This window comes from Salvia hispanica, chromosome 4 (assembly GCF_023119035.1).
Source record: "Salvia hispanica cultivar TCC Black 2014 chromosome 4, UniMelb_Shisp_WGS_1.0, whole genome shotgun sequence".
Classification (NCBI taxonomy): Eukaryota; Viridiplantae; Streptophyta; class Magnoliopsida; order Lamiales; family Lamiaceae; genus Salvia; species Salvia hispanica.
This window is the reverse complement of record NC_062968.1, coordinates 39,927,213-39,945,909: the sequence shown is the minus strand read 5'-3', so window position 1 is coordinate 39,945,909 and position 18,697 is coordinate 39,927,213. Positions and strand designations below refer to the sequence as shown.

The 18,697-nt window shown below is 35.9% G+C and overlaps 3 protein-coding genes across 3 annotated transcripts; all 3 read right to left on the bottom strand.

Moving 5' to 3' along the window:
• Window positions 1-1,021: 1,021 nt before the first annotated feature.
• On the bottom strand, window positions 1,022-3,442 carry LOC125222058 (CBL-interacting protein kinase 2-like). Its single transcript, XM_048124466.1, has 2 exons — window positions 3,229-3,442; window positions 1,022-2,799 (listed from the first exon to the last, which is right to left on the bottom strand). Exon 2 carries the CDS (start codon window positions 2,456-2,458, stop codon window positions 1,148-1,150), a length of 1,311 nt encoding a protein of 436 aa, XP_047980423.1. The 5' UTR covers window positions 2,459-2,799; window positions 3,229-3,442; the 3' UTR covers window positions 1,022-1,147.
• A 169-nt stretch (window positions 3,443-3,611) lies between these two features.
• LOC125222059 (prosaposin-like) lies at window positions 3,612-7,089 on the bottom strand. Its single transcript, XM_048124467.1, has 6 exons — window positions 6,940-7,089; window positions 6,117-6,190; window positions 5,326-5,513; window positions 4,742-4,939; window positions 4,125-4,184; window positions 3,612-3,948 (listed from the first exon to the last, which is right to left on the bottom strand). The coding sequence occupies exons 2-6, from the start codon at window positions 6,187-6,189 to the stop codon at window positions 3,784-3,786; spliced, it is 684 nt and encodes a 227-aa protein (XP_047980424.1). The 5' UTR covers window position 6,190; window positions 6,940-7,089; the 3' UTR covers window positions 3,612-3,783.
• A 7,218-nt stretch (window positions 7,090-14,307) lies between these two features.
• On the bottom strand, window positions 14,308-16,991 carry LOC125218803 (WEB family protein At2g38370-like). The gene is made up of 2 exons (XM_048120575.1): window positions 16,756-16,991; window positions 14,308-15,945 (listed from the first exon to the last, which is right to left on the bottom strand). Exons 1-2 carry the CDS (start codon window positions 16,885-16,887, stop codon window positions 14,482-14,484), a joined length of 1,596 nt encoding a protein of 531 aa, XP_047976532.1. The 5' UTR covers window positions 16,888-16,991; the 3' UTR covers window positions 14,308-14,481.
• Between the last annotated feature and the right edge of the window lie 1,706 nt (window positions 16,992-18,697).

Sequence of the window (18,697 nt, the reverse complement as noted above, 5' to 3'; positions counted from 1 at the left end):
GTGTATGGTTGCATTTGCATATTGTGATAGACTACAATGAGTAACTTGGTATGGGAATGACCTCAAAGGGAATGATTGCACTAACATTCATACATTGATTTTGGAACTCCATTTAATAAAACAACGCATATATCTTTCCATCTCTATTCGCATTAATGTCTCTCCAGCATAAATAAATAGTACTGCTAAGTAACTTCATGACAAATACCTTGCTTCATGTGATTCATGAGCATTCTATTCCGCCGAAAGAAAAACAAAATAAGAGTATGAATGAATTTGTAATAGACGATTACTAATCTGCCCTAAAAAAATCGGACAAAATTTTATGAAATTCAGATTTGTCCTTGACCTTAAGAGCATTCAGAAGGGGAGGGGGGGAATTAGTCTCGTGTTAAATATTGTCTCATATTTCAATTTTGCATTATTCATTGTTTTAGTTGTAAAATTGAAATAATACGAGACAGTATATAACACATGATTGCTTCATTTAAATTTATCCTTACGCCCCCAACGTCGCCCCCCCCCCCAGGTTCTAATGCTATACATATATCGAAGCCCGGTTTTCGAGGATCTCATAGGATATTTCGAAAATGTATAAATTGGTTAACGAAATTAAATATATTCCAAAATGCAATTAGACAGACAATAGATCAGATTAAAAAAAAAAAAAAAAAGGAGATGCTAGGCATAGTCTTGTACGGATTAAAGAATTGCTTTTTGTGCAGATATTTTTTTAGTAGACAAGGGCTTATTTTCGAAAAGCTCTTAGGAGGTAACAATGAGACATCTAACCGGGAAATTTATTTTCGAAAAGTTGAATATAACAACTAAGAGGACTCGTAGCCTAAGGTTTAAAAGATGTGAATAAGTAAGCAAAATAATTTAATAACTTGTTCATAATAATACATCCTGTTGTAAGAGGGAAATAGCCTCTATTTTTTGGGAGATCTATACAATACAGGATTACCATTGTATCTTCCTTCTTTTCTAAACAAGGGATATTTTAATTTTAGCTCCAATGTGAGATAAGTAGAAGTACTAATATAATAGGAAAATTAACATAAAAGGCAAACGCCTAACAAAATTCAAATCTTGCCAAGAAAATAAAGCACATAATAATATCTAAATCACAATCATAAAATCTAATTTAACATATCAGAAACTGAGTTTCCTCTGTCTGGTGCTCCCCTTGCCATGTCCAAACAATATCCTTCAAAGATGGCCTTATCTCCTTCTTCACCAGCTTCTCATACTCCAACGTATCTCCGTTCGCCTTCTTCATCTCGACTAAATGGAAATCCGGGCCGACCTCAAAGATCCCTGCATCGATGGACACCACCCCTTTTCTCCCTTCCCTTAATCCATCGAATCTAAGACGCCCTCCATCCTTCTTCGTCACCTTCATCTTCACGCGCGTGGCCACTTCCTCTAGCTTCGAGATGATGGCTTTGGCGGTCTTGTTGGACGTGAACTTGATTTCCTTTTTCGCCTCACTGCCCTCGAACAAGCCAGAGAGGTCAAAGCCAGCCGAGAGGGAGATTATTTCGAACGCATTCAGATTGGCGGGCTTTGATGGCTCAGCCTTCTTGTCCATATCAAGAATCGGTTCTCTCGTGCTGGTGCATCCGCTTCTCAAGAATTTCGATTTGAGACCTCTGCGAAACCAAGAATTCTCCATAATCTTGGATACGGAGATCCTTGTGTTTGGATTCGGATCCAAGATTTTGCAAATCAGATTACGCGCATCGGGTGTCACCCAGTTCGGACACTTGAACACCGCATTGCCTATTTTCCTGTACATTTCCATCAAGTTCGAGTCATGGAACGGAAGGTGGCCCGATAACAATACGTACAAGATCACACCACAAGACCAGATGTCAGCCTTTGCCCCATCGTATCCTCGTCCGCTGATGACCTCAGGCGAAACATAGGCAGGCGTTCCACACGTTGTGTGAAGCAGCCCATCTTGCTGCTTCGATTCCGCTATGCCACTCAATCCAAAGTCGGAGATTTTTAAATTACCGTGCTCATCCAGCAGTAGGTTCTCGGGTTTGAGATCCCGGTGGTAAACACCCCTGCTATGGCAGAAATCAACAGCTGTGATCAGCTGCTGGAAGACGTTCCTCGCAGCATCCTCCCTCATCTTCCCCTTCGCCACCTTATGGAAAAGCTCGCCTCCTCGAGCAAACTCCATCACGAAATAGATCTTCGCCTTGGTGGCCATAACCTCGTAAAGCTGCACCACATTCGGATGCCTAACGCGTTTCATCACAGAAATCTCTCGCTCGATCTGTTCCATCATCCCAACCTTCACAGTCTTCTCCTTGTCAATCACTTTAATCGCCACACTCTCATCATTCTTGATATCTCTCGCATGGTAGACCTTCGCAAAGGTACCTTGCCCGAGCAACTTCCCAAACTCGTACCTTTGCATCAATACACCCCCTTTACTATCCATTCTTATAACACTAGTTTGCCAAATAACTCAGCCGTACGTGCGAAACTTCAAGAAAGCAAAACCTCAACCGTCTTCACGAACATCATCATACGAGCCAATCTGCTTCCACGAATACCTAACCAGCGTCGTCTTCTCACAGACGGGACGAGGACTTAACTGTCCAATCTCATCGAAGACAAAGAAGGGCAGCTCGGATCGAGCTTCGACCAGATCAAAGTTGGATAGAGACCATATAGCCAGAAGGCACATCTTTCTGCATTCCCTGGTCTTTTGTCTTGAACAACAGAATACAAATTTCAAGGTTTCAAAACCCTAGATACGAATTAATTTGGGCGATTAACCTGAAAACAATCCCAAAATTTATGAGAAAATGGATCTTTCCATCAAAATTCAAGATTCTAGAACAAAACTCCCAGTCAGGCTTACAATTGGTGAAAAACATAAAAACCATTTTGAGGAATTATAATTAATTTTCACGAAGCTATAAAGGATTCAACAAGATCAAATTTTTTTCACAAATTGCATACAATCCTAACAAATTAAATCATCTACATTTCAACAAATAAAAGCTTTTACCCCTAAAAAAGGCTCTAATTGCATCCAATTCTCGGCTAACAATAATGCAAGGTTCCTAAATTACATCTAATATACAAAAAGGGAAATCACAAACAATGATTGGATCCGAAAAACAGTACCAAAAAAAAAGAGAATCTTGAAAAATAGGAGGCATGCATATAACAGAAATGGAATGAATCTGCATATTTAGGTACCTTTTTCAATTGGAAAATCAGTCTGAAAAGAGATGTAGGGCAATCGAATTCAAGAAAGAGGTTTGTCGTTTGGTTTAGAGTGTGTGTGTGTGTGCGCTTTTCTAAAGCTGGGATTAATATAGTAAGTGCAAAATTGCTAATCATCAATGAGCTGTTAATTAAAGGAAAATAATCTATTCTACGAAATTAGAGGGGAGTCATTACTCATTAATGGTTGGAATATTTTTAATCATACATGGGAATAAATTTTACGAATTTGTTTTTGAAACATCTTTATTTTTATAATCTCATGAATTTTAATACAATAAAATTAGCCTCCATTCATTGGAAATAAAAATCTTAAGATAACATGAATTTTAATATAAAGCAATTATCTCGAGAAGTGCAAAGCAATTATACTCTTATAAATTGTTAGAGAAAACACAGTTTGAACATGACAGAATGTGTGATATGATTTACAACATAGCAGAGTTCCGTTTAGTATGCACAATATAAACGGACGATTTTCTTACAGCATTGAAACAGATTTTTGAAAACTGGCGAAAACCGGGCAATCTAAGATGATGCGTGCATGGATGCCTCCGTACCCAGTGATACTTCCTCAGTAACCACTGCTGCTGAATCACAGGCATGTAGTATGGTGCATAGATCACTTGTTTCCAGGAACTGCTCGGCATTGATGAGGATAACAGGTGCATACTCGAAAACTAACTTCTTGCACTGCAAAAGAGGCACATAAGGCAAATCAATAAAATTTCGTGCTACTTAAAGTGCTTTCACTTAAATATACAGATTTCCAGAAAGACCAAGAATGGTGTTTGCTTGAGTATTTAACATCTTATATCATGACTATATGGTTATTACACAGATGAGTAGTAAGTTCCATTTAAAATTACCTTTTTGGCATTTTTACCGATAGAGTCGCACGCCTTCAGAAGCATCTCCAGTATTTCCAACTGAAAGAAATAAACATTATCAGTTCATATAATTAAGGAAGGTTGTCGCAGGACAAATAGTGAAAAGTATGGCAGTGTGGGGAGTAGAAATAACTAGCTAGATGCAAGCACTGTCTAATATTCAAATGCAAGAAGTCTGGAGCTTACCCATGGGGTATTATGGTAGTTTGGCATGCTGATGAATATGTTTTGCATATGAATATGAAAGGAGAAATATACTACTACATGAGATCATTTTTCTTCTACTAATAGAAATTGTTCAGGGGAATTACATAATAAGTTGTACTATTTGAGATTTATCTTGATCGATAGGAAGCAATCTGGTCACAAGTAAGGAAAGTATAAAAAGAGTCCAAAGAACGATTTCAACCTAACAAATTCCAATAGTATCTGCGCTTTCAAGAAATCGGACCTCAATCCAAGTAGACAACTAGCATATGGAATCAAAACATGAAGGAAATATATTTTGATTACATGCATGCAAGCACCGTGATCAGCAATAGAGAAGTGAATTATATTCCGTATAAGATATGTTGGTGCAATTTCACAAAATCTACCTCAGTGTCTGGATCTTTCAACTTCAGCAAAGCCTCTGCAACAACGGTATGGCAAAGATCACATTTATCTTTAGGGAGTTCTTGAGACTTGGAAATGCGGTCTTCACAAAGATTAACCTTTCGGCAGAAATCTTTAGCATTTAAAGTGGAAACCTCTAAGAAAAACAGAGGTGCATAATAGTCCACCAAAACAATGCACTGCAAGAATGATCACACATATTAGTGTCATGAACTGTTATTATATACATATAAAATAAAAACAAAGATATATATTCAGCACAAAAACTAGCTGCTGCAGAAACATAATCATAAGACAGAGAGTTCCAAATTTTTTTGAAGTAGACATCCCTTAATATTAATCTCATGGACTTTAATTTGCAGACAAACACTATCAGAACATTTCTACTATCTATTTTCATTCCCACAATGCTAAATCATCTTATGTTTCCAATAGCAGGATAAAGAAAGTCACGTATAGCACTACAGTAGATAGGTTATTGAGAGGGTAGAAATTCAACAAAATAGTCAATTAGTCATGACTTTCTATTTCAGCAGACAGTCATGCTTAACATATTTTCCAGTACCTGCTGCTTGAAGGAAGGTATCTTTGAGCAGGATTTGTGAAGAATAGTGATAATCTCTGCTTGGGTTTTATTTAGTGTAAGGTAACTAAGAGCCTCAGAAGCAAATTCTTCACACAATTCACAAAAATCTTCATTCTTGGTAACTTCTTGCACATAGAGAGCATCTGTCCTGTCATTTGATTGTAGAACTGCCACCAGAGGACCAGCATTAGTATTTGCCAGAATCTATTTCTAAAAATCCTAAATATGATACCTTATCTTCAGAAAATAGCCAACAGAGTAGAAATTGAATGAATCAGGCATTGAATGGGAAACAGATGTTCTCCCACATAAACTTTATCAATAAGGAAACTTGTTTTGGGAGAATGATTCTAGCAGCCAACAACTTTCCAAGGTCAAAACTTGCTAGTGTGGTTTACAACAATGATTTAAAGGCATTGAATCGCTGAATGTCAAGAAATTTTTTATCACAAGCCCTCTTGCAACTTGCAAGACCAGGAAGACGTCTCACACGTCCAAAAGATGGGAGAAAAAGACAACATCTTTTCGATAGTTTTAGAGTTACTACAAAGTGGAGCATACTTTTCGGTTTTTAGGTGTGCCAAAGATTCAAAGTGAGATGAATAAGCATAAAAAATTAAAAATTAAATCCACTTGTTTGATTAAATTGAGCTCACAAATACAATATGGCAAGATCATCTCTTCAATTTACACCAGCAGCTAAAACTTATAAACCAAGTACTTGATATAACCACCTTTAACAATTTCAACATTCTCGCCGACTTAATTACCTGTCAGGTCTCTAGCATTACAGCACCAGCAGCTGCTGAGCATGGCTAGAAGTAATAGTACCCTTCTATCCATACTGCAAAAACAATAATTGTTCACCCAAATTATGAAAGACAAATGGTAAAAAGGGATACATATCATAACTAGCACTAAATTGCCAGCATAACATTGGAGGAAAATCAAGACAAGCAAAACTTATGACTGAAAATTCATCGAAAGAACGAATTAATCAAAATTAGAGAATCTTTAGTTTCTAGACAACAAGCTCTTAAGATGTTTCCTTCACTAAAACCAATCTTTTCTCCAAGACTTGGATTAATCCTAAAAGCACTAATTGTTTGGGTAGTGGTTAGTAACTAACATTAGGAGTATTGCTTTAGCTACTAATCTTTTGGTTCATATAGTTTTGAAATTTCGTTACATTTGAAGTCAATCTAAAAATCAGCTTTGACCTTATGAACTGAACTGACGCAACATATGCTCCAAAATCAGCGTTGACCTTCAATAATTCATCTCAAATCGTGATAACAAACAAATTGACCAACAATTGTTCAATCAGCAGCAACAACAAACACAGCAGATTTTAATTTTTGAATTTTGGCATTGACCTAGAGACACAAAGACAATTCGCAGGTGATTCAAGCTGAGGCTAGTTCGATCAGCTCCGTCGAAGCAAAATCGCGAACCAGATCAGAAAAGGTATCGAAAATCATATTCAACGCGAATTACATATTATATTCCAGTCGTACTACACCAAAACAATTCAAAATTCACTTACACAAAACGAAATTAATCGGAAACAGAATCGCGAAATATCAGCCATACCTTATCTGCGAATTACAAGGGATGCTTTGCAAGGTCAGAGAGAGAGAGCTGCACCTGAATCTGAGTGTATTTCTTCAAGCAACGGATTTTTAAATAGAGATTTTTTGGATTGAATTAAATCATTCACTTTCCGTCTTCCCCAAACCGCAATTTTGCTGTCTACCGATGTCGACTAATCATATTCCGCCACGTACGCATTGATTTAATTGGTTCTCGATAATATTCGGAGAGTATAATATCTTAAAAAATAGAGTTAACTACGTAAATGGTACCTGATCTTTCACTTTCGCACATAAATGGTATCTGATCTTTATTTTATATCGTTTTTGGTACCTATAAATCACATTTTTAGTACTTGATGAAATTTTGACCCCAAAATACCCTCTAAACAAAAACATATTTCCATTTGTATCATTAAGGTTATTTTGGACATACAAAACTAAGTACCAAAAGTGATATTATACTATTATACTATTATACTATTATTATTTCTTCACTCATTTTTCTCACTCTTTATACTATTATTATTAATCAATATTAAAATTATTATTTTGATATTAATGTATTTTTTTAATATCATTCAAATATACTTAAGTATAGTTATAGTTATAATTATATTTAATTATTGTAATAATATTATTGTTATAATAATAAAAACTAGTTGTAATAAATAAATAATAATAATAATATAATTATTTAAATTATGAATCATATAATATATAATAATAATAATAATAATAATAATAATAATAATTATTATTATTATTATTATTATTATTATTATTTTACATTAAACTAATAATTAAAATCAATATATATAATCTCAATAAAAATTTAAAATTGTGAATTATATTCATAATGATATTAAGAGTTGAATATTTTTAGTTAGGTGTTTCAACATAAAATGAGTATAAAACAATTCAATACAAAATATTTAATTGATTTAAATATTTTAAATAATTAATTTAATTAGGTGTTTTATTCTTGATTTATATTATTATGAATGTAATTAGATGTACGTATAAAACACTAAAAATAAAGAAGAAAAAGAAGAGAAAAGAAAAAAAAGAAAACATAAACTAATGAGTAAAAGAAAGAAGAAAGGAAGATAAAATACTAAAAAGAAAGTAGAAAATGAAGAAAAAAGAAAGAAGGAGAAAATAAAGAAGAAAAGAAATAAGAAATGAAGAAAAATATAATCACATGTTTGGTATACTATTTAATGGAAATTTCCAAAAATATCCTCCATAACAAAATAATCACAAGTTTGGTACCTAAGGTTATTTTTGTCATTGGGTACCAAAAACGATATAAAATAAAGATCAGGTAGCATTTTTGTGCGAAAGTGAAATATCAGGTACCATTTATGTAGTTCACTCTAAAATATAAAGTGCACTAAATTAGTTTTTCCTATGTAGATATTATGATTTTTATTAGTAAAATATATGGAAAATGGATAAATTTAGTGGCGTGTGTGACTGGTACAATCATACGTGTTGGTGAACAAATTTTTGCCTTTATCCAAACTCCAAATATGGAATTATTTGAATGCGTTGGAAATTTTTTGTATTTTACGAAACAGAGATTGACTACATAATGCTGTTTTCCAAACTTTCTAAATAAGATTTCATCGAACTATCTAATTAGTAAAACAAAGACGCCATGCTAAGTCGATTTTTATCAATTCCATTTCGTCACATAAAATTACATATTTATTAGAAACATTTTTATCATATACTCCATTCGCCCACAAAAGTCATTTTAATTTGGCACAAGCTTCAAAAATTACTTGACTTTTTAAAAAAATTAAATGATGATGTGTAACTTATTTTTATAGTAGTAGATAATAGATCGTGAATTTGAAAAATTTGTGGAATGTGAGGTTAGTATATTAAAAGTGGAAAAAATTAAATGAATCTTTAAATTATGGATAACCTAAAATAGTAAAATATTAGTTTTTTAAATAATGGACAGATGGAGTATTACATTATTAATCATGTGAGTCCTATTATTCACTGACGTTATTTCAACTATTTTTCCATTTATCTTTCATATTGTACTTATTTCTTATTAAAACTTGTATCATCTCCAAACTTCAATATTTTTAAAGAGTGGAAAAGAGTATGATGTACTCCCTCCGTTCCGCTTAAGCAATCCCGACTACTTTTCTGCATTTGTTTTATAAAAATGGTACTCCCTCCGTCCCAGATAATTTGGGACACTTTAACCCGACACGAGTTTTAAGAAATCTAATGAAAAATGAATTGAAAAAGTTGGTGGAATGTGGGTCATGCTTTTAAAGTATTAGTTTTAAAATAAATATGAGTAGGAATGAGTTAGTGGAATATAAGGTCCACTACCAAAAATGGTAAAAGTGAAATAGGACAAATTATGTGGGACGACCCGAAATGGAATACTGGGTCAAATTATCTGGGACGGAGGGAGTAATAAATAGTTAAAGTGGAGAAATAGTAAAGTAGGAGAGAGAATAATGTAGAAAAAGTAACCGAAAGTGCTAAAACGAGTGCAGAAAAGTAACCGAAACTGCTAAAACGTGACGAAGGGAATATCATTCAAAATGAGAAACAATATAATGAATTAATCACCTAATACACAAATCACAACAATAGGGGCATATACGGTAGCCAGAGCGCTTCAAGGCATTTGCAGTAGAGTTGCTTTTGTCTAATTTGCAGCCACCGCATTTCGGAATGGGATCCCCTACTATGGAGGGGTGCACAAGGGTATTGACAGGACTCTAGAGTGCAGTGCGGTTTGTGCTGTGTGATATCACTCGATCTAACAGGTCCAGAGGATCCGACTAGACTTCAGAGGCTAGAAGATCATGAAACTATCAGAAAGGGGTCGTTGGGTGCACTCTATTCCTTCAAAAACCTCAACTCACTATACTACAACTTAGCACGGGGAAGTAAAGGATCGATCCCACGAGGACGAAGGTGTTACGAAACTGCATTTGAGGATGTTTTGGGAAAAGGGGTTGGCTGCTGCCACGCAATTTTGTGGGTCGAGAACTTAAAACTACTGGGTCTAATATATCAGAAGAACTTTACTCTACCTACTGGGTCTAAGAACTGGGAACGTACGGAACATACATGACTTAGAGAAATTGAGATATTTTAAAGTTCTAAAACAGCTGGAGTAAACTTAACTAGAAAGACTTTCCTAATTTGGACAGACAAGCATAAAGCGAAAAGCAAGACAAGTTTCCTTAAACTACCAGCGTCTGGAAAAGCATGCAGAAAAGTAAAAGAGACAAAGCAAATCGTACTGATAGGGTCTGGAGGATATGCAGAGAAAGTAAAGTACATGCAGAAAGATACTGACATAAAGCAGATCTGGTTCTAACTACCAACAACTTCATCTTCTTCGGGAATCAAACGAGAATAGCAGATAAAACAGAGTTTTAAACACTATGAAAACAGAGCAAACTTTAGATCTAGACTTAAAACAAAAAACTAAAGCCTAAACTAACAGATCTACGCTACTGGACCTAAAGGATGCAGAAACAGAAAGTAAATAGCCATAATCATGCACAACGTAAGCATCAAGCACCAAATATGCAAAACTTCAACTCTAAAACACCACGTTTCAACAAATCCAGACATCTCCATACGTAAATCTCCAACCTCCAACAACAAACCAACAGATCTCAGCTCCGAACATCCAAAAATAAACAAAGAACACAAGTAAAGGCAAGAAATAAGATTAACTCAGTGAGATCCAACAAAAGCAAACATAAACTTCCATAATAACTAGAAATGGGTCTGAATCCAGTAGATCAAAGTCAGAAACTAGAGTTACGAACTTAAAAACCACAAAGTACTTAAACGAAAGCAAGTAAGATTGTTTCTTCGCCTTCACAAGGCGGTGTTACACAGCAAAATAATGATGATAACGATGAGAACCACGGTGGCCAGAATCCTCCATGTCCAAGTGCGCAGCAGACGAAATGAAAATTTGAAGTGTGGAACTAGAGCTAGAGTTAGGAAAGCGTAGAAGTGGCTGTTCACGGTCTTTTTGTTCTTCAAGGTTGAGCTCCTTATATATGCGAGGCTCTGATCCCTAGGGTATCCCTCTGGTGATTTTACGCTCTTGCCCTTGAGTAAGACTCTTTAAAATAATTTGCTCTCGCTCCATTCTGCTCCTGGCGCCAACTTTTGATTCTCCCAGGTCTGAACAACGACATCTGATTTTTACTTCAATTCCATCTCTTTTGCATCTGCCAGGTCGGGTAACAGCAACTCCTGGGTCCAGCAGATTTACTATGCACCTGAACTCATAAACGCACATTAGCGCCCCAAATGCACAGAATTTTAACCCTAAATCGATGCATGAAACGAGCCTTATCAGGTATTATTGTTCCTCAAACTCTAATATTTTATTCACCAAATAAAATTAAATTTTTATTTAATAAAATAATAGGGTGTGTGATATGAATCAAATTGTAGTCCTTTATTGCATTGTTTTAACACATATTTTTAGGTGAAAATGGACTCATTTTGATATATTGTAGGACAAAAGATCAATCCATAAGAGAGAGAGGAGGAAGAAAATAAAGATCCGAATCTGAACAGTAATCAACCCTTCAAGATCAATTTAAAATGCTTCTTCAAGGCCACCATTCCATTCACGTTCGAAAGAGCTTCGCGTGGATACCTCGCACGCCTCAATCGGAGTCCGGATGAAGAAGATATGGCTGTTTTACGAAGACCGCGCATTGTAGTGCAAAACGCGCGGGCAGGCGAAAAGCGCCCGGCCTGTATGTCGCGATACAGAAAAAACGCCCGGCCGGGCATTTTGCACTGTGCAGATCGCCTGACCGGGAAAATGGTTTTGGGCCTGTTTTTTAAGCCCTAACTATTTAAATAGCTAGGGCACGACTTCCAATGGATCATTTGGTGGCTGGAGGCGATTTTTAGAGAGAGAAAGAGGCTTGAAGTCCATTTTTGGAAGGAAGAAGAAGAAGAAGAAGCAGCTTGAGGCTTATTCTTCCCTAATCTTGCCTATATAGTAGCATTTACTCCCCCCGTCCCACAAAAGATGTCACACTTTCCTTTTTAGTTTGTTCCACAAAAGATGATACATTTCCCTTTTTGGAAAAAATTATCTCTCACGTGAATATAAAATTTATATTTTCTCTGTCCATTTAACACACAAAACAAAATCTCCTAAAATCCCGTGATGTCCCACAAGTGTGACATCTTTTATGGGACGGAGAGAGTACTTGTTTTCTTGTATTGTTGCCCACTATGAGTGGCTAGATTTTAGGGATTACTCCTAGTTAGTTAGAGAAGCTTGTAAATATGAATCCATGATTGTGTTTTGATTGATTTCCGTATTTTGGTTCTTGTCTATGTGTTTACTTCAATCGGTGTTGGGTTTTTCTAGGAAACTTAATCCGGTAATGGCCTTAACTTCAATGTCTCTTTAACTTGAAGTAGGGAGCTAACATAGATAAAGAACTCTAGGCTAAAACTGATCAGGGGATAGTTCGGGGTGGATCTTGTGTGTTGAACGTTCTTAGAAGCCAATCCCGAGCTTACTATGCGACTGTAGGAGTGAGGGGTTGGTGAGTAGAGCCTAAGAGACGTGATCAGCTTATCCTAGGTGTAAAATTCCACGATCAGTGATCAGCTGCGTGAGAGCGTAAAATCAACACGATCCCGATAAATATTGGAAAGTAATTAGACTTTAGGATTCATGTGAACAAGCAACCCGAAACAAGCTAGGAGTAGTCTTCCTTCTTTATCGTGATTCTCTTGTATTTTTCCTTCTCGTTTCGTCTTTCACTCGCCTCTAGATCAAAAAAACCCAAAATTAAACTATTTTACCGCTTTTTAGTTAGGTTTACTAGTTTTAGCAATTAATCTCCTCCCTGTGGGTTCGACACCTTTTATACTGCATTGCACGTCTATATACTTGCAGATGTAGTATTTTTAGGGATTTATTACTTGTTTGTACTTAAATTGCACCCTAAAAATCACAACAGTATAAGGGACAACACTCTGCACCCGTGCACCCATCTACAGCAGGGGATCCCAGCCCCGCATTCGTGCTTTCATTGCAACAGAATTTTTGGAACGGTGACTTCCTTTTTAGTCCAAACCACGACGATGTTAATGCTACCCGATTCATGTCCCTCGCTGTAGTACTGTGTTTTTACATCTTCTTTCTTTTTTCTATGTTTTTATTATTAAAAATGTTACTATTATTATAACTATATTACTAAAATACTCTCTCTCCCATGTTAATTGATTCATTTTTCTATTTTGAAAAGTTCCATGATAATTGGGTCATTTTTATTTTTGACAAAATATAACTCATTATTCTCTCTTTCATCTCTCATACTTTATTCTCTCTTACTTTATTTATCATCTATTTAACACACTATTTTTAATCTCTATGCCGAAAAGAAATGTCTCAATTAATAAGGAACGGAGAGAACATTAATAAATTTAATTTAAAATTTTGTTTTTGTTATTTTTTTTATTCATATCTTTATCCTATATTAAATTTTTGGTTTTTATATTTCTTATGATAGTTTTCTATTTTTAAACTTTACATGTAGTATTAATCCATTTTACACTCCACTAATTACTTTCTTTCAAATAAATCATTATTAGTAATGTTAAATGTGGATTTATTACTATGTATCAATTGCTAATACTGTTTCTGGTGACGTTTATATCAAAAAAATATCCTATAACTATTGACACTAACTTGGACCTCCATTGTTAAAAGTCTGATTTCGCCATGGTTACTAATATATGTTAAAACTTTTTGAACTATTATTAATGCTAAATAGAACTGATATTATCATATAAATAATAATATCCTTTTTGAATAAAATAAAAGGGAAACTGAAAATGTTTCAACAAGACATAAAATCTGGATATCCAAGAAATGATATTGTTCTTAGTTCACATTTTATTTGATCCTAATTTGATCGCAGTCCTATATTTGCACTCGTTTCACTCTGCTTTAATATTTTAAACATTCTTCGTCTCTATATAGCTGAGTAGTATTTTTTTTTGGATTGTTCCACTGCAGCTTGAGTCGTATTTTATATTCTCTCTTATTTTACTGAGCGAAAATACATGCATACTTATGGTGGGATGGAGGGTGTATTAGTTATAATTAGCGGCGGATCTGGGGGCAGGAGGGGGCAGTCGCCCCCTCCGTGCGACTAATTTCTTCTTATTCGGACGTAAAATTATCATGTCCGCTCCCTCCGTTTGGCCCGAAGTCGTCCCAAAATTCGAAAAAAATTGTCATTTTCGCCCTAAACCAACCTACTAATATATATTTCGCTCTCTCTGTTTATCAATCCTAGATCCGCCACTGGTATAAAGAAGGTTAATACATGCATATATAGAAAGAAAGGCAAACATACATACAAATCAAAGATTCAATCATACATTTCCTAGAAAGCCATAAAGACACTCTCCCTCTTCTACCTCTTCTCAACAAATCTAACTTCATACATAACATGAACAACTCATAACAATCAGAGCGTCTCCGTCACGCGCTGCCGCGACGCATCGAACTCGCAGCTCCATTGCTCTTCTTCTTCTTGCTCTGCTTCGCCACTAGAAGGGAAATCCGAGCAAACCCGAATTTCTTCCTCTTTGCAGGCACTTCTTTGTTTTCCTTCCCACATTTCCTACCCGAATTCTGACTGCTACTCGGCTTGCTCAGCATTTGCCCGAGCGAAACCTTTCGTTTCCCAAAGACCTTGTTGTCTGCTTGAACCCCGTTCTCATAGTCCTCAGTCAGCAGCAGTTTCCTGCTCAGTATCTGCCCGATCGAGAGGGTCGGCTTCAGCACCGGCTTGAGCTCCTCGCTGCTGACTAGGCTCACGCCGTTGACATCAAGAAGGCGGGAGTCTTTCCTCTGCAGTGAAGGATTCTTGAACTTGGTGCAGTTGTGGACAGAACGTCGTTTGTGGCCGTGCTCGGATCTCCACACACGAAGCGCCTCTTCCACTGCCAGCTTCCCTTGATTCGCCGTCTCCACTCTGGTCAGTGCCTCTTCCAAGGCCTTCTTGCTTGTCTTCACTTCCTCCGTTGCTTCCTCGACTTTCTTTAAGATTTCTTTCTTCGACACGTGTGCCTCCTCAACCAGGAGCATCGTGCCCGCGACTCTGCCCTTGCAGGCCTCGTCTGCTTCTCGAGCTTTGGAGATCAACGAAGAATATTCCTCGAACGTGAGGGTCACATCAGAATCGGATTTGGAGGGGTCGGTGCAGGAGAGGGCCTTCATTTCCGCAAAGGCAACAGCTTCGGATGCTCGTGCAGCTTGCTTCATCTTCTTGGCCGCGATCAGCCTGATCTCCGCTGTCCTAATCTTCGCCTTTGTTTGCTCGATCTCAGACAACGCCTGTTGGACTTGTGTCCTTGCAGCCTCCCCAACCTTCTTGAACTGCTCCGTCTCCGAGCTCAGCTTCTGCAGCTCTCGCGTGATGTTCATCGGATCGTGGGCTTGTCCATCTTTGACCTCCTCGAGCTTCTGGCGTTTCTGGTTGAGCTCCTCCTCCAGACACGAGATTCTCGAGGTGTTTGAAGACAGCCTCTGACGAGTCCTCTCAAGGGACGCCTTCTCCCTCTCGATTTTCTTGTTGTAAGCATCAACCGTGGCTCGGATCTCAGCAAGATCAGTAGTCGTTTTCGTTAGGTTCAGCTTCGCCTGCTTCAGCTCGAAGAGAATGACACCCGGAGCCTCTGAGGGGCACAAGTCCTTTTCGTGTTTTCCCTCCTCTCCCGTTGCTCGATTCTTGGCATCACTCGTTGATTCAGCTTTGAGTGCTGCGTTGATCTCCGATGCTTCGTTGTGCAGCTTCAGTTTCAACTCCTCAACGATGTTTTTCGTGGTTTCGAGCTCCTTCAAGACATCGAGCGTCTCCCTCTCTTTAACTATAAGGTCTCTTTCGAGTTGTGCAGTTTGTTCCTCCAAATTGACAGCATCAACAACCACTTCTCTCTCGTGCTGCCATTCACAAAACTTGAATCAATCAATATTGCAAGAACCAAAAATGGAAAATGAGACATGAAGATTTTTTATGACATTCAAAAATAGCAACACAATCCATATTATGAGTAGTTATAAACCATAGATGAGTAGTTATAAAATGCAAACTGCATTCTTTCCTACAAATTCAAAGTATAATATGTGACCGTTAGATTTCAAGATTTGATATTAACAAACTCCAAACTAACTCCAAACTATGATGTGGATATTTAGATTTAAGATTTGATGTCAAATGACTAATAATGTCAACAAAAACGTTAATGACAATGCTAATATTGTGACATTTTCTGTTATCACTATTTGTTTCACATCAAATCTTGAAATCGGTCCATAGTTTGAGTTTGCATTTGATTACATAAGATGCATTTTCCCCATCATCTGGTTTGCAAGAAATTACGGAAACTTTTTTGCATTATAGTATTAAAAAAGTAAGGTGAATGTTTGTCCCCACAACAATTAAAGTGGCAATAACAAAGCACGTTCTGCAGTTGCAGTTGGTGATGCAAATCAATCCTACTTTGAAAATGGAAAAAAGTGGAAAAGGAGAAATGTGAATATTGACAAAACATGGATGCATTCAATTTCTTGTATTTGTATTACATCGATGCAAACTATGAACCAAGCCAAGATCTGTCATCAAAATTTGGACATACTCCAAATCTTGAATCTGAGTTTCTTCAATAAGCTCAATTAAGTGAAATAAAAATCAAATCTTTGAGTTGCATTCGTCATTTCAATTATCGAAATCAAAAAACACAGAAAGAGAACCTGGTGAGAAATGGGTTTCCAAAAAGCCATTCCGCCGAAGCGATTCGCGGCCTCCTTGACGGACTCGAACGGCGCCGAAGTGTCGATTTCGGCCCGGCCCGAATCAAGAATTGGGGGATTTTCGCTGGCCATTTTTGGGGAAGAGGAAAATGGGGTGTGGGTTTGTGTTTGGAGAAGAGTTGAGTGAGTGATTGTTGTAGTATGTGTGTTCAAAGTGGAGTACGAACGACTGAAGAAGGATAATAACGTTAGAAATGCGTTGGGTTTGGTGATGATGTCCTAACAATAAATAATTATAATTATCTTAACGTTTGGATTCTTGTATCAAAATAAATCCAAAATATAAATTAGTTTAAAATTTTGGAGTTGGATCACAAAGCTAGGAAAAGATTTGACACTTTTTGGTTTTAATTAACGAAGATGGTGATGTACTGATGTTCATTTATTTAGTAGATTACGATTGTATAACAAGAATATATCAACTTCATATTTTATTTGGTTAATTAATCTCAAAATGATGTTGTTTAAGACATTTGACCAAATTTGTGCTATTACACTTAAAATTCATAAATTTGGTCAAATGGAACAATTAAGAATTTTTGGAACTTTGTGAATTTTTATTTAAATTGAGAAATATGTGGAACAAATCAGAAATGGGTCATGATTTTATTGTCAATTAGTAACGATTTATTATTTAATCACTTTCTCATAGACAGACTATAGTTATGGGTAGAGTTGTACTCACTCCGTCAGCAGAATGTTGTTCATATTTGACTCAATACGAGTTTTAAGAAATGTGAAGAAAAATAAATGGAAAAAGTTAGTTGAATATAGATTCCACATGTATATAGTAGTTTTATAATAAAGTGTAACAATTTAGTGAAGGTGGACTTCATTTATCAAAAAAGAAAAAAATAATAAAGTGGACAACATTTTACGAACGGGTCAAAATGACAAAATTGACAAAATTTCACGGACGGATGTGGTATGTTTGAAGAAGGATTGTTCGGCTAAATATTTGATTTCTGCTATCTATATTGTGCATATTTTGTGCTATTAATTCAACAATTTATAATTTTTGTTGTTCAATCTTTTATTATAAATTGTTTGTAGAAAAGAAAACGGAAGTTGGTAATGAATTGCATAAATGAAATTAGATTTTGCCATCATCGAATTCTTCATACAAATTTGAAATTTGGATCCTCCTTTAAGGTATGAATATAAAATGAGTTGTCGAATTCGGCCCAAAAAGTGAACATAATTTCGTGGAGCATCATTGTTCGACCATTAACCCCAAAATTATGATCTGCGTAATAGCCGTTGGCCCAAAAACTTTTATTCAAAAACTTTTGTTCAAATAACAAAAGTACTACCAGCTTTTTTTTGTTATTTTCTTTTCTGAAAAAATTTCTACGAGCAGAGCTAATAATCATTTTGCCTCTCATGCTAGGATTTGGATGACAATTAACAGCCGTTTGAGGTTAAAAAGTTTGTAGGATTGTGATTATAATGCGTTATGAAATAGTATGAATGGACTATACAAAAGTAAACGTTTTATTTATAATTTTACATTAAAAATACTATTGCTATATATTTGAATTTTGAAGGACATTCACAAACACAATTAGTTTAGCCACTTTTTTTAATACATTCCTTAAAATTTACCAATATTATAGTAATAAAATTTATAGATTCTATTGCCAAAACTATTGGTAGCGGACCAAAAAAGAGTTTCATATACTACCCCCCCTGCTTCGTTTTAATTGACTTTTTTCGGGAAAGAGATGAAGAAAAAAAAAATTAGTGTAGTAAGTGAAAGAAGAGAAGAGATGTAAAAGAGTAAGTACTTATAGTAATTTTTTTAAAAATAAAAATAAAAATAATTCAATTATCTTGAAATTTTTTAAAATGAAAAAAGTAATTCAATTTATACCAAAACCGA

What these genes read in the sequence shown, in the direction of transcription:
- LOC125222058 (XM_048124466.1), bottom strand. Translation starts at nt 2,458, where the DNA reads ATGGATAGTAAAGGGGGTGTATTGATGCAAAGGTACGAGTTTGGGAAG.
- LOC125218803 (XM_048120575.1), bottom strand. Translation starts at nt 16,887, where the DNA reads ATGGCCAGCGAAAATCCCCCAATTCTTGATTCGGGCCGGGCCGAAATC. An exon ending in GGAAACCCATTTCTCACCAG is followed by an intron (nt 15,946 to 16,755) that starts GTTCTCTTTCTG and finishes TGTGAATGGCAG; the next exon opens with CACGAGAGAGAAGTGGTTGT.
- LOC125222059 (XM_048124467.1), bottom strand. Translation starts at nt 6,189, where the DNA reads ATGGATAGAAGGGTACTATTACTTCTAGCCATGCTCAGCAGCTGCTGG. An exon ending in TGAAAGATCCAGACACTGAG is followed by an intron (nt 4,185 to 4,741) that starts GTAGATTTTGTG and finishes TATTTCTTTCAG; the next exon opens with TTGGAAATACTGGAGATGCT. An exon ending in TCGGTAAAAATGCCAAAAAG is followed by an intron (nt 3,949 to 4,124) that starts GTAATTTTAAAT and finishes CCTCTTTTGCAG; the next exon opens with TGCAAGAAGTTAGTTTTCGA.